This window comes from Lacerta agilis, chromosome 14, assembly GCF_009819535.1.
Source record: "Lacerta agilis isolate rLacAgi1 chromosome 14, rLacAgi1.pri, whole genome shotgun sequence".
NCBI lineage: Eukaryota > Metazoa > Chordata > Lepidosauria > Squamata > Lacertidae > Lacerta > Lacerta agilis.
The window spans coordinates 24,618,540-24,633,094 of record NC_046325.1 but is presented as its reverse complement, the minus strand read 5'-3'; the positions used below and the strand labels follow the sequence as shown (position 1 = coordinate 24,633,094).

Sequence of the window (14,555 nt, the reverse complement as noted above, 5' to 3'; positions counted from 1 at the left end):
GCACACTGTGGCAGGTCCTGTCTCTACATGAGGAGGCGGACACCAGCCACTTTCACCACTGGCAGTGTTGCCAAAAAGACTGTGTAGGATCTATGCCACTTAGGTTTCAGAGTCTCTGCATAGGGATAAAACTAGCATAGCAAAGCTACATGGCATTAGGGCACCTGCTAAAAGAATAGGAGATAGTTACAGAGATTATATCTGCCCTTGGAGGGTGGTGTCTTGGGCCCCTCCAGCCTTTCTTTTGCCTCACAGATTAACCTCACAGGTATCGATATTGATCACACCTCAGTCCTCCTCCCTGTTGGAGGTAAGCTAGAATAACCCAATCAAATAAGGACAGCCTCCCATACACTCACAAGATATTACTGACCATGCCGGATCACTATCTCCTCGAAATACAATATTCTTCCGCAATAATTATCCCATAGCTCCTTGGGCCCAGAGTAATAATTTAGTTCATTTTTCCAATCCATGCAAACACTCTAAACTTAGAATACACACAAACATAAACAAATACACAATACAATCATACACACTATCATCATTAGCATCACCACAATTTCAGACCAATTTAGCATAAACTCTGCTAATGTCAGGGAACAGAAAGATACAATTTCCCCCCAAATAAGATCCACTTCTTCAACATCACCTTCCACACACACTACTAGAGCCATTGCAATTCTCACTATCTTGACATCCTTCAGAACATTCTCCTTTTTTAAAAAAAACAAAACTTTTACATAGCAACTAATCTTTTCCAATATAACATTGTACAAATGATCTAGGGTGTTTGGGTATAGCTATTTTCTCCTTACTGTTTTCTCTTTCCTAATGTTCCATTTCTCCATCCCAATTATATTACCAGTTCCAACAGCCATATCAGAGACTAACTTCCCCTCCTCTTCTTTTTCCTGCATCCAAGCACCAGCCATTGATCCTCAGTACCTAATTTTCTACTTACCACCTCACCAAGCCTATCAGGACCTTGTGTCCAAGAATTAACTCACCACCACCAACCTATTTTTGACCTTCAGGAGGACTTAAGGTGGGAACAGGGCAGTAGGGAACAAATTCTGACAGAGTTGGGTTGTCAGACAGAATAGAACTTGGCCTATTTATCTCGCTTCAGAGCCATCGGTTGGTCACTCTCATCATCTCACACGTGGCGGCCAGCTTAGCAAAATTGCTAACTCCTCACAACGGTGTTTCATTAGGACAATGGAGTTGAACCCTTGATGTGCTCATTCAAATAGTGACAATTTTCAGGCTTCTTTTAGGTAACAACAAATTATGGACAAGGCAATAGGGAAAAGCTCCTGTCTTTTCAAAACAATCTTTGAAGGGCTTGCTATATATACCAACTCTGAAGCAGAGCCATCTTCAGGCCTCTCTCATTGTCTCATGCTTCCATGGCAACAACCTGGCGGTCCTCTCCATGGTTTGGACAATGGATTCACCCCCCTAGATGTGCTCTGCAACCTTGGCATGGAGGGTGGTGTATTGCCTTCAATATTGTTTCCTGCTGGGCAGGGGGTTGGACTAGATGACCCTTGGGGTCCCTTCCAACTCTATGATTCTATGATTCTGTGATATGTATACCTTCACTTTATCATCAATTTTTCTTCCAATCATTCCAAAAAAATTCTGTCCCCTTTTCCTTCTGAGGTTCAAACTTACTCCAAATCCTAACTTACACTGTCAGGGCTACACTGTCAGTTGCTAACCAGTTGCTAACCATGAGCCCCTTCCCATTCTACTTCAACATTCTCTTCTCCTTCATTACACATCCCACAAACCTACATCTACATTCTCAAATAACTTTCTTCCAAGAAGCCATTTCTTCTGTTTCAAAACCTTCCCTGAAAAACTTAAAACCTGGGATATAAAATAAAACTTTTCCCTCTAATCAACTTCTGTTGGAAACAATCAAACTGCTCAGAAGACATAATCTTCTCCCCCCCCCCCTTTGTGGGTGGCAAATTCCCTTCCTTTGCAAGATTCACTGCTGCAAAGAGAAAAATCCTTGCTGTTTAAACTAAGGCTTCTCTCCATTTCTGTCCATCTCCCCACTCCCATTGCTTTACCAAAGGTCAATTAAGAAACAAAATAAGACTGTACCAACTTTAAAAACAAACTAACAAACATTCCTGATTGCAAGAGCAGCCCTCCTTTCAATGCTTCAGACACACTTTTACATTCACCTTAACATTGCAGAGAAATACTTTTACAGCCCATTCTATTGAAGGCACATACCTTGGCACACAAACAATTTCCAAAACACACTCACCTAACCCTGGGGTTCAAACAGATTCCTTGAAGGGACAACAAAACAAAACAACAAATACAAATTGTGCAGCCACATATACAAGGGGGAAAAAAACAGACTTCCCAGACTTCGTTGGCAATGCAGCAAGAAATGAAACAATTTTGGGAACACAGAGTTTGGGAACACACAGATTAGGGCTGCTTTCTGCCCCACCTTTCCAGAATGAATGCAAGCCTCAAACAGGGACCAACACACACACACAGGCACTGCAGACACAGACAAACTCACAAAAATCACACTGCACAATCACTGCAAACACAGAACTCATACAACACACACATAGTGAAGGAAAAATCATAAAATTATTACAAGTCATAAATTTTTAAACAGCAACAAAAATTCCAATTCCCCATCTCAGCAAGCTCAGGTTCAACCTGGGACACTCCTTCCACCTAACCAGACTTTTTTCATGCACACACTCTCCGCTTCGCTAGGGACACTGAGTTCCTGCGTCTCATTCACTCAATACATCCATTGGAGTGTCCCCACACACCATTCCCATACACAGAGTAAAATCACAGAAAAATTCTTAACCCCCTTCTCTCTCTGAAAAATTCTTAACCCCCTTCTCTCTCCTCAGAGAGGGCACCCCCCTTCTTTTCCCCCTTCCTGGCGGCCCTCCACGGCTCACGGCCAGGCTTCTGGCGGCAACTCTATTTGCACACTGCCAGGCTCCGGTGGCAACTCTATTTGCACACTACCGGATTTTAGCGGCGGCCCTCTACGACACACTGCCGCTGCAGGATCGATCGCATCCCGCGCTCCCCCTTTCCCTGGGAAGCTGCTCCCCCTGTGGAGCTTACCTGTCCTCTGCAGATCTTACTTCCCTTCCCCCCTGCGGCCGCTTTCTCTTTCTCCCGTCGCCACGGTGCAGTTTGGCTCTCCCCCTGGGGTGAGCCAGTCCCTTCCCACAAACAGGCAGGAAGCGCGCTTGGGGCCAGCAAACGCCAGACCAGGAGAGCCTTTTCGCTGTGCGGCGACGCCTCGGACTCCCTGTTTTCTCAATCCCGGGGAACAGCGAAGGGTTCCCGGCCAACGCACCACGTTATGGAGCCTTATTTGCCCCTACGGGTTCCCATTGTTGCGCCCGGTGAGAAAACATGGAAGTAAAAAAAACCTGAGGCTTCTGGCTTCAGAGAGAGAAAGATTTAATTTCTGCATGCAGAGGTACTTCGGTGTTTAGATAGCCAAGCAAGTACAAAACTAGCCAATTTTCAGACAGTTCTTATAGACAGTTCTCTGGCTCTCTTCCCACCCCAGAAAACTTCCTCTTGTCCATATAAGGAACATTTCCTGTTGTACATATAAGGCAAATGACATTTAGCCAGAGTTGGTTCATGCGCACTCCAGCAAGGCCATCCTATCTCTTGACCTAGACAACAGTTCCTCTCAATGAAGGACAGCTACAGTACTCTCTGCGTAAGGTCTACTGTTATCTCCAGACACTTAGTAAGGCAAAGCTTGCCAGAGAGAAGTACAATGCAGATCAAAGTTCACAGCTTTACAGAGCAGTTTCATACAGAAAAGCTTAACAGGGGCACTTTTATACTTAATACATTCACTGGACTAACAATACATTCAGGTAAATATATAGGTTAGCTAATTAACTCCTTCCAGAATGACCCATTAGATGTTGTTGGACTAAAACCCTTACCATCCGAGACCATATTGGTCAACAATATCTAGAGAGCTACTGTCTTTTAGCACTGATACAGATGGAGGCCAATTCAGTAGGTAAATGCAAGTAATTTCTTGTTGTTCTATCAATAGCCATGGCAAATACATATTTTACAATTAAAAAGATCATGGTTGATTTCATATTTTCACCAGCTACAATTATTCCACAATAATTGTGATTATGGATCAACAAGTCCATGAAAATACCCATCAGATCCACCGGCTGAAAAGTGTGCCACAACTGCGGAAGTGAAAAAAATATATGCTGAAGAACTGAATTGCAATATGCAATGGCTTAGGCTGTTTTACTGAGGTATTTGCAAATGTGAGATTAATCCCCATTAATGGCAAATCCTTTCTCAACCCTTCAATTATGTGGATTGCAAAACTACAAAACTCTGCTGCTGAATTTTCTGACAGATCGGAGCAGAGCTTCCTTCACCTCCTTATTTCTCAAGCTGTATATGAGGGGGTTCAACATGGGAGTCAGGATGGTGTAGAACAGAGAAAACATTTTGTGTAGTCTCTTCAGTGTTTCTGTTTCAGGGACTATATAGACAAGGAATATTGACCCATAGAAAAGTGACACAACAATCAGATGAGAAGAGCAGGTGGAGAAGGCCTTTTGCTGTGCTACCTTGGATTTAATTTGCAAGACAGTGGAAATAATGCAGCTGTAGGAGGCCAAAGTTAGTAGAAAAGGGGGTAATGTTACCATCAGCCCTAGTATAAAAACTGCAGTTCTTACTATGTGAGTATTGCTACAAGAAAGGTTTGCCACTGGATATACATCACAAAAGAAATCATCAATTTCATTGGGCCCACAGAATGTGAGCTCTACCATGAGAGATGTTATGATAGTGTTGGTTAACAGGCCAGTTATCCAAGAAGCGAATGCTAACTGGAGGCAAAGTCTACCATTCATAATGGTTGAGTAGTGCAGAGGTTTGCATATTGCCAAATACCGGTCATAGGACATCATGGCCAGAAGACAGCATTCCGTGGCTGCCAAGAAACCAAAGAAATGATATTGTGTGATGCATCCCATAATGGATATGGACCTATCCCCAGTAAGGAAACTGACCAGCATCCTGGGGAGGATGGTTGAAATGTAGCAAGTCTCCAAGAAGGACAGGTTTATGAGGAAGAAGTACATGGGGGTTTGAAGATGCTGGTCAAACACAACCAGAAAAACAATTAGGAGGTTCCCAACAAGAGACAAAGCATAGATGGCAAAAAACAATATAAAGAGGAAGATTCGCAGTTCAAGGAGATTACCAAATCCCAGAAGGATGAATGTTGTAGGGCTTGACATATTTTTCTTTATTTCTGTTTGATGATGAATCTCAACACCATTCTGAAATAAAATTTGACAAGTTTTAGTGAGCATGGACACCATCGCCTCCTGTTTCACCATCCACTGATGTTTGAAGCTAAAGTTGGCAGGATCCAGTATTCAATATGGTTTTCACATGCTGTATTATTTAAAAATAATGGTCATGGAGTATCATGTGTTTTAAAAGCTCTGCCACGATCCTACTTCTTTTACTTTGAAGCACTTCTCACACTGAAAGGGTTAGAGTTAGGGCCAGTGAGAAGGGCTGATTTAGCAGAGGCGAGGCATTTGGAGAGAAGGATAGTGCTTAACCATTTCCTACCTGTGGCTTTCCCCTGTTTCCTCCCTGAAACTAGGCAATATTCCCAAAGCTGGGATTCCAGACATATATTTCTGCCCTCCCAACTAAGGATAGTGATGTACCGGTAATGAGAAAGTAAGACTGTACAATTCTGAGAAGGGATTGTATTTTCTTCAAAAGTATGAGGGAGAGGGATACTGTTTTGGGTGCTTCCAGATAATACAAAATATTTTCCCTGGAAGTAGAAAACTTACACAATGGAAAATTACCAGGTTGTAAAGCAGGCATGGCCAAACTTGGCCATCCAGATGTTTTGGGACAACAACTCCCATCATCCCTAGCTAACAGGACCAGTGGTCAGGGATGATGGGAATTGTAGTCCCAAAACATGTGGAGGGCCACGTTTGGCCATGCCTGTTGTAAAGATTACTTTGCGGATCACCTAGTCCACCACCACCCCTTCAATCAGGGAAAGAGCTGCAATGCAGATGTTACAAAGTGTATGTCTGAAGTCACATGTGTGTCCAGCACTCATATGTTTTCCAACATACACTCCAAACAGGTTTAGGATCTTCTGTTGAAGTTAAAATGTGCTTTTGCTGTGAATATGTGTTTCTACCCTTAACCGTATGCCCCAAGATGTTCATGCACCAGAGGAAGGAAGGAAGGTTGGTGCATTGCATGAAATGAAATGGACAGTTTCATTAGTTTACCCTGTCCAGTTGGAAGTTGAAAGGACATGATCCTAGTGAGAAATGACTCACTTGTTACCTATGTTTCCAGAATCACAAGTTTACCTCAGAATAAGGGAATGTTTTCTTTGTGGAACACCATACTTTTCTACAGGATGTTGTAATCAAACTTTGCTGGTGACACAGTGTGCTGTGTGCTGATATTCACAGTAAGTATTAGGACACACACTGTTACACAGGATGCAAGCACAGCACTGATGACAGACGTGTGCCCAGTCTGTGCTTAAATAATACAGGATAGACCAGAATTTCCCATGGTAGTCTGGTTTTTTAATTTTTTTCCCAATCAATCAATCAATCAATCAATCAATAGGCTTTGCATACTGCTTGATTATAAGAAAACCTCTTAGCGGTTTACAAAAGCATGAAATAAAACATTAAGATTATCAGTAAAACAGCTAAAAGCGGGTATTTAAAAACAGTGAAAAGATGACTGAAAACATCAGTAGCTAAAAAAAGAAGACACTTTTTTTTGCTACATACCTGAGGAGGCTTGGCTAAACAAAGAAATTTTAGGCAGGCATTGAAAAGAGTATAGCACAGATAGCTGTCAGATTTCAGTAGGTTGGGCATTCCAAAGTATAGCCACTGCTCTAGATTTCTTACACTATTGATTTCTTACAAGTGTGGAACACATGTTCTTTAGCACCTTCAACAGTGCACATTCCACAAAGCTAAATGTTCAAGTTGGTACATATGTTTTCCACTATGAATCAGCTCTTCTTTAACAGTTTCTTCTCATGTTTAGCTGAAATCTTCTTCCCTGTAATTTCTATTACTTCTGGTCCTACATTTTGGAACAACAGAGAACAGGTCTGCTCCCTCGTCTCTGTGTTATACCTTTAAACATTTGAAGAGAGCTGTCACATTTTCCCAGCTTTTTTTTTTTTTTTTTTTTTTTTTTACAGGCAACATTCAACCACATGTGTACCACAGGACTTCTAGTCAATCACTTGGAGTCAGTGCTGAACTGTAGCCAGGCAATAGCCAAACTTTTCTTTTTTGACTGGAATTGGAGAATGAAAGAAAATGGGCCTGGTGTGATGTAGCTATGGGGGAAGGAGAAGAAACTCTGGTAAACAGTGAAGTTCCATGTCCCACTGCTGTCATATCTATTAATCAAATCACTATTGTATTAACATTTACATTATTTTCATTATTTTGACTCTGAGCACCTAGTCCTGGAGTTGTTTTCTGTGAAATTCAAAGTGTTGTCTCCAATATTCCAAAGAGTTTAAAATTAATTGCTTCAGTAAAATATCTCATTTCATACGCTTTCCAACTCTATGACTTTCTTAATAAACTTGAGGACTGAGCAACACTATGGTTGCTGAATACATTATATTTTGTAAAATAATAAAGCGAGACAGAAAGAAAGAAAGAAAGAAAGAAAGAAAGGGGGAAGGTACATTGAGTAAATGTCAATCTGAACAAAAATGAGAACAAACAGATTTATGGAACACATTTTTCACTTCCCATTAGACAACCCCACATTTCCAAATAAAGCACATAGGGATGAAAAGCTGATGCATAAATATTTACCTCAAAAATGATTATATTTCTAGGTGGAATTTCTGATGGGTTAGATTCAGGTTCCATTGCTAGAAGACAAGTCTACAACCTTTGCTTCAGGTGGATGTTGTGGAGTCTTGCTTCCTTACAGTAGCAGAATATCAGTGTGCTCTTCTAAAAGCTCTTAATTTGTCTTGCTTATATTTATTAGGAAAGTATCAGCAGATGCACTTATTCAAATATGGTTAAATGATCAAGCACAAATGTTGATCTGCAGATGGATACTTGCAGTTACTGGGGGGATGGCACTGATCAATTTTTTTCTTCTATTGTTGGCTCTATCAGTAATTCTGGGAGTTATGCCAAACATCTTAAACTATTAGCATGGCAAGGCTCATCAACGATACTCCAACCAAATGAACTGGAAAAATGTTCTCAGATGGGGAAAGTTACAGGTTCACTCAAGCCAAGGGGAATTCATTTTATTGATTACATGTTACTCTTCCAAAGCCTGGTCTTGATATTACCAAACAGATTTGTTTTCTTTAAAAAATATATATTTGCAATTATAACAACATGAATAGAAGGAAAAAACAAAGATAGCAGCATCTGATATTGACAATAAGAATATTACACCAATCCTAATATAAACATATAGATTAACATACACAATCCATGTGTTCAGAAAGGTATCTAAACAAGACTGACAATTAGAAGCTTTGTGCTCAATCATAAAAGGGACAATGAGGTCTTCAGACCACTGTGTAGTAGATGGTGGATGTTTGTCCTTCCGACCTTGAAATATTGGTCTCTGATCCAGCACAAGAGTTTCCAGAATCTACTTCTGCTGTCCATTTGCTTCCTCTGTGGCAGGTGGCACTGTCATCTAAACTGCTGAGCCTCTTGGGCTTGCCTATCATAAAGTTGGCAGTTCAAATCTGTGCAATGGGTTAACTCCCATTGCGTTGTCCCAGTCATTTGTTGTTGATAGCAATCATGGTGCAATACAGAGTTTAAATTTGTAAAAAGTATGGGTCCATCTCACAACAAGCTACAAGTGTTTCACAATTACAAAAATTTTCTGTATGCTTCATCAGATTGATGAAGACATCCATCTATCCATCTACTTGGAATAATGTCAGAACAACTGAAGAAGTGGAAAAACAGCTAAACTGCAATTGACACATTGGACCTGAAAGTTTTGGATCAGGAAATCTTAATGATGAATTTGGCTTATATCGTTTCCTCAGACATCATCAAACATCCTTGATAATGTCAAATTCTTTCACAGGACTTCCCCCACGTTTCTGTATCCTTCAACTTTTCTATCAAGTCATTTTGGAGCTATGAAACTCTATTGCTGAATTTTCTGACATATTTAAGCAGAGCTTCCTTCATGTCTCTGTTTCTCAAACCGTATATGAGGGGGTTGAGCAAGGGAGTCAGGATGGTATAGAACAGAGAGAGGGTTTTGTGTAGTCTTTTCAGTGTTTCTGTTTCAGGGACTATATAGACAAGGAATAATGGTCCGTAGAAAAGTGTCACCACAATTAGATGGGAAGAGCAAGTGGTGAAGGTCTTCCACTGGGCAGCTTTACATTTAATTTGTAAGACAGTGAAAATAATAAAGGCATAGGATGCCAAAGTTAGTAGGAAAGGGGGACCTGTTCCTATCACTCCTAAAATAAATGTTGCAAGTTTTACGAGGTGAGTATTGTTACAGGAGAGGTTTGCCACTGGATACACATCACAAAAGTAATGATCGATTTCATTGGGCCCACAGAATGTGAGCTTTAGCATAAGTAAAGTGATGATAGTGTTGGTCAACAGGCCACACATCCAAGAAGTGATCGCCAGTCGGATGCAGAATCTACCATTCATAATGGATGTGTAGTGCAGAGGTTTGCATATTGACAAATACCGATCATAGGACATCATTGCCAGAAGATAGCATTCTGTGGCTGCCAAGAAACCAAAGAGATAATATTGTGTGATACATCCCATAATTGATATAGACCTATCCCCACTCAGAAAACTGGCCAGCATCCTGGGGAGGATGGTTGAAATGTAGCAAGTCTCCAAGAAGGACAGGTTCATGAGGAAGAAATACATGGGGGTTTGAAGATGCTTGTCAAACACAACCAGAAAAACAACCAGGAAGTTCATGACTAGAGATAAAGCATAGACTGCAAGCAACAATATGAACAAGAGAATTCGCAGTTCAAGGAGATTGCCAAATCCCAGAAGGATGAATGCTGAAGGACTTGATTGATTTCCTCCCACTGCTGTTTGCTGGTGATGACTGTCAACATCATTCTAAAACACAATTAAAAAGACAACAACACCTTAGCAAACTAATGTTGCCACATTTGTAATTGTATTTTAAGAGATATCTGCTCCTCCACAATGGCTTTGGGAAGGGAAGATTTGGGGTGGAGAAGCAGCTGGAAAGAAGGAAGCTGGACCTTTCCCTACCTGCTCCTTTCTCATGTTTCCTCTCCCAACCCAATCATGATCGCAGCATCTTGGATTTCTTCCCAATAGTGACAGGAATGGAATCATGAGAATAAGAGAGAATCTCAGAACTGCAGATTTGGGAGTTACCTTAAAGTCCACACTCCTAACTAGTATGGAATAATGGATTGATTGATTGATTGATTGATTTATGCAAAGGGTGTTTAATGAGATAACAGAAATCACTGGGTTAAAGCTGAACAAAAGTCCAGAGGTAGCATTATTATCAATTTACGATGGGGTGGAAGGTTCACAATCTATGAAGTACTTGCTCACAAATATATTGACAGCTGCATGAATTATTACAGCCAGAAAGTGGAAGGAGCAAACTGAATATAAAATGGAAGAATGGTATAAAGAGGTGTGGGATATAGCTATTAATGATGAATTAACATGTGCCATTAAGGTAAGATGGGGAATATGCAGGAGAAATGATTTTAAGGAGATGTGGAGGGTGTTTGTATAATTTGTACTGTTAAAAGGGGTCAAGCCATTGCAACAGGTGTCGAAATTTTGGGAGGTTGGATAGTTACAATGAAATGGTCTTGGTGGTGGAGTGCACATTTTTATTCTTATTTATTTATGATTATTACTTTGTCAAATAATAATAATAATAATAATAATAATAATAATAATAATAATAATAATAATTCCACACTCCTAACAGTACAGAATACTGGACTAACTTCTGTGATATAACCATTCAGATGTCTGAAGACACCCATCACATCTCTATTTCCAAACATGCCCTTTTTGTGCTGTGCTGATTCTATTATTGGTGTTCAATGCGATTCCTCCTAATATGATTTCTACAGCTGCAGTCTGAAATGGAACTAAATGGGTTAGAGGACATACAATTGTAGCCCTAGTCCAGTGCAATGGTTTAGTTATATGGAAGCCCATATGCAGGGCACTGGTATAGGTTACAAATACTCCAAGAACTTGATCAAAATGAAAGGAACTTGCTGACAATAGAAAGGGAGGCTTTTCTAAAGGACATCATAGCAAAAATATGGCGTAGACAATGTGATGTCCACCAGAGGTTTGGGGCTACGATTCTTATCAGCCCTATTTAGAGATGGAGAAGAAAATTGATTTTAATGAGAAACTATCTAATTCGATTTTTTAAAAGCACACACACACACACACATGACAAAAACATAACTGTCCTTCAAAGTTCACACTTCTCCATATTTTGCAATATGGTTCCCATACCAAGTAATACAGTATATTAAAAGGAAAGTGACATGGAAAGGCAAAAATGAGCATCTTTGTTAAAACTGCATTCATTCTCTCCCCCCCACCCCCGAAAAATATGTTTCTAGAAAAATATTAAAGAAATGGCATGATTAAAATTCACAAATTGCTATGGAAATGTTGAGAGCTAAATTTAAGAGTGTGAAAATGAAAAACTGAGAGAAACTGAAGTGGAAAGACTCATGCATCCCTCCCCCCTGTACATATGATCAAAGGTCAGGGATAATGGGAGTTGTAGTCCACAATGTGGAGGGCCCCACATGAGCTATTTCTACACTACAGGAAAATACCTGTATGAAGGATGAAAGGACCTGAAAGTGAGATTACTGGATACAGTTGCAGCAGATACAGAGAGGGTGTGTGTGTGTGTGTGTGTGTGTGTGTGTGTGTGTTTACTGGTGACTGGACATTTGCCTCCTCCCCCCTCCTCACTACAGAGAACAAAAATATGCCATTTTTAAAAAAATGATCCACACAATCTCATCCTCCTCTGGAGTTTTATGGTTAATTCTTCAGGATATTTCATGGGAACTGATTAATAAATGAAATGGGGAGGGGAGAGAGAAAAGTAGCTGAACCAAATACCTCGATTGTTGTAAAAATTATCAATATTTTTATTACACTATCTTAGGAAACATTCTCTAATCCCGAAGTAAACTACATATAGATTTAGATTTTTCTTCCAGAACAGTCTCACTGAATCAAACAAGGTAGCTCCAGATCCTTATTACCTATATTAAGTGAACAGAATTCTGGGTGAAAATCAGCAGCTTGGAAACTTCATTGATTGTGAGATTCCAAAGATGAAGAACGTAACTGTCCAAACTACAAACTCAGTTGAGCCATTCAAAATATTCAAATGTCATGAAATATTATTTTAACTATGGGTACCTAGCATTGGATTGAGAAATCCAACATGTTATCCCCGGTCGTCTAAAGAGTCTAAAATTGATCTGTCCAGTAAATGATGGCTTTTCATACATTGTATGCATATTTTCCTAATAAACCTTGTGACTGACCTATAAAGAGGAAGGCAACTTAAGTAAATGCAATTGATCTGAACCAGTGCTTTTTTCAGGGAGTACTCCAGGGTATGATGTACCAGCACATCTTTTTGTTGTTGTTAAAAAGTGTAACAATTTCATGGTGAGTACTGGCACCTATTTTTCCTAGAAAAAAATAGAACTTTATTTTTGAACAATCTAAACAGAAATCAGATCAGACTTACTAAACCCACCTTCCACAGTTCACCATGAAATTGATAAGAGTTGCCATATGATTTTTAAATGGTTTTGGCACACACCTGATAGAAATATGGTGCCTATAAACCATATTAAATTCTCATGAAATAAAAAAAGGAAACACCCTGTTCCAAGGATAGCACATGGGGATGAGAAACTCTGCATATTTACCTTCAAAATTATTGTGTTTCTGGATGGAATCTCTGATGTGTTCAGCTCAGTTTCCATTCTTAGGATGCACAACTCTCTTCTGATACCTTATTGTGCTTCCAAGTTTTGTTCCAGGTGGATGTTGTGGAATCTTGCTCCAGTCTCGCTCCCATCCATTAACAAAATACCAATGTGCACTTATTAAAGTTCAAATGTTCAAGAAGTCTGGCTTCCATTTAGTAGCAAAACATCAGTAGGTACACTTATTTAGACACAGCTAAATAATCAAATACAAGTGCTTCTGTCACTAGATGTTTGCAATGCCTGGGAGAAATCGCTAAGCAGTTTCTGCCTGTGTTTGGCTACCTATATTTGTTATTCTTGGAGTTATGCCAAACAACTTAATCTATTAGCATTAGCTGTTAAACTATTATCTCACATAATGGGATGTCAATATTGCAGACAAAGAGGGGGGAAGTTCTCAAACAGGGAAAGTTAGATGCTCACTCATGTCAAGGGGAATTTTCTGTCCTCTTCCAAAGCCATGTTTATTTAATTAATGGCACAAAACTGATATTAACACACACACACACACACACACACACTGTCTCAACAGGATGAACTAGAATAGCCAAGCTGCATCCATCGATACTTTAATTTTCAAGTTTAGGAGTAAAAATGATTGAATGAATGAATGAATGAATGAATGAAATAAAGTTGGATCATGATGTCCTTGTGGATTTTCTGAAAAAAGGTATCATACCCGAGAGCTGGATCCATTGCCATATTTAGAGTAGTCCCATTGGAATCAATGGAACTTATTTACTGATCTTATAATCTTTATGCAAAGGATTGTGGTCAAACCGCTTTATTGAGAGCAAACTCTAACAGGCATTAGGCATGGGGAAAGACTGGATTGCTTAACATTATAACTCCCATTAGTTTTAATGGGTCTATTCTAATCATGACTAATGTACTCTCTGCATTCTGAATTAAGTGAACTTTTAATGATAGTTCCAAATGAAGCATGTTAAATTAATCTAAACTGGAAGGTATCAAATTACCGAACAACAGTAGTATAGAAGCTGTTAGGGTATGAGTAATCATAATCAGTTCCCTTTTCCCCAGCAGTGTACACAACTAGCAGATGAAGTAGCATTGATAAAAATTACTTCAGGATACAGCTATCATTGTGTAATCCTCTGCCTTTTAAAGAGGAATTGTGAACCCATGAAGGGAACACACTGAGTAGCACAGGAACCAGCTCCTAAGTGCCAAGGTCCCTTCACCTCCGCTAACATATTTGATCCAGGCCCCCCAGATAAATGGGCATTGCCATTCAAATAGTGTGTGTGTGCTGTATCATGTCATTGATTATGTGGGGCAGGGCTTACCTGGAGCCCGCCCCTGTATTTTATTCAAGTTGGCACCCCTGCTGAGTAGTTCCCTTCAATCACCATCTGTCTCTTCTCTGGACTGAGCCTCA

General features: G+C 40.0%; 2 protein-coding genes across 2 annotated transcripts; both read right to left on the bottom strand.

The window, feature by feature from the left end:
* Positions 1 to 4,394: 4,394 nt before the first annotated feature.
* LOC117057916 (olfactory receptor 2AP1-like) lies at positions 4,395 to 5,405 on the bottom strand. Its single transcript, XM_033168759.1, has one exon. It carries the CDS (start codon positions 5,403 to 5,405, stop codon positions 4,395 to 4,397), a length of 1,011 nt encoding a protein of 336 aa, XP_033024650.1.
* A 3,748-nt stretch (positions 5,406 to 9,153) lies between these two features.
* On the bottom strand, positions 9,154 to 13,147 carry LOC117057915 (olfactory receptor 2AP1-like). Its single transcript, XM_033168758.1, has 2 exons — positions 13,091 to 13,147; positions 9,154 to 10,223 (listed from the first exon to the last, which is right to left on the bottom strand). The coding sequence occupies exons 1-2, from the start codon at positions 13,145 to 13,147 to the stop codon at positions 9,252 to 9,254; spliced, it is 1,029 nt and encodes a 342-aa protein (XP_033024649.1). The 3' UTR covers positions 9,154 to 9,251.
* Between the last annotated feature and the right edge of the window lie 1,408 nt (positions 13,148 to 14,555).

Coding starts and splice junctions, on each gene's coding strand:
- LOC117057915 (XM_033168758.1), bottom strand. CDS start 13,147: ATGGAAACTGAGCTGAACACATCAGAGATTCCATCCAGAAACACAATA. Junction 10,224..13,090: donor GAAACACAATAATTTTGAAG/GTAAATATGCAG, acceptor ATTGTGTTTTAG/AATGATGTTGACAGTCATCA.
- LOC117057916 (XM_033168759.1), bottom strand. CDS start 5,405: ATGGTGTCCATGCTCACTAAAACTTGTCAAATTTTATTTCAGAATGGT.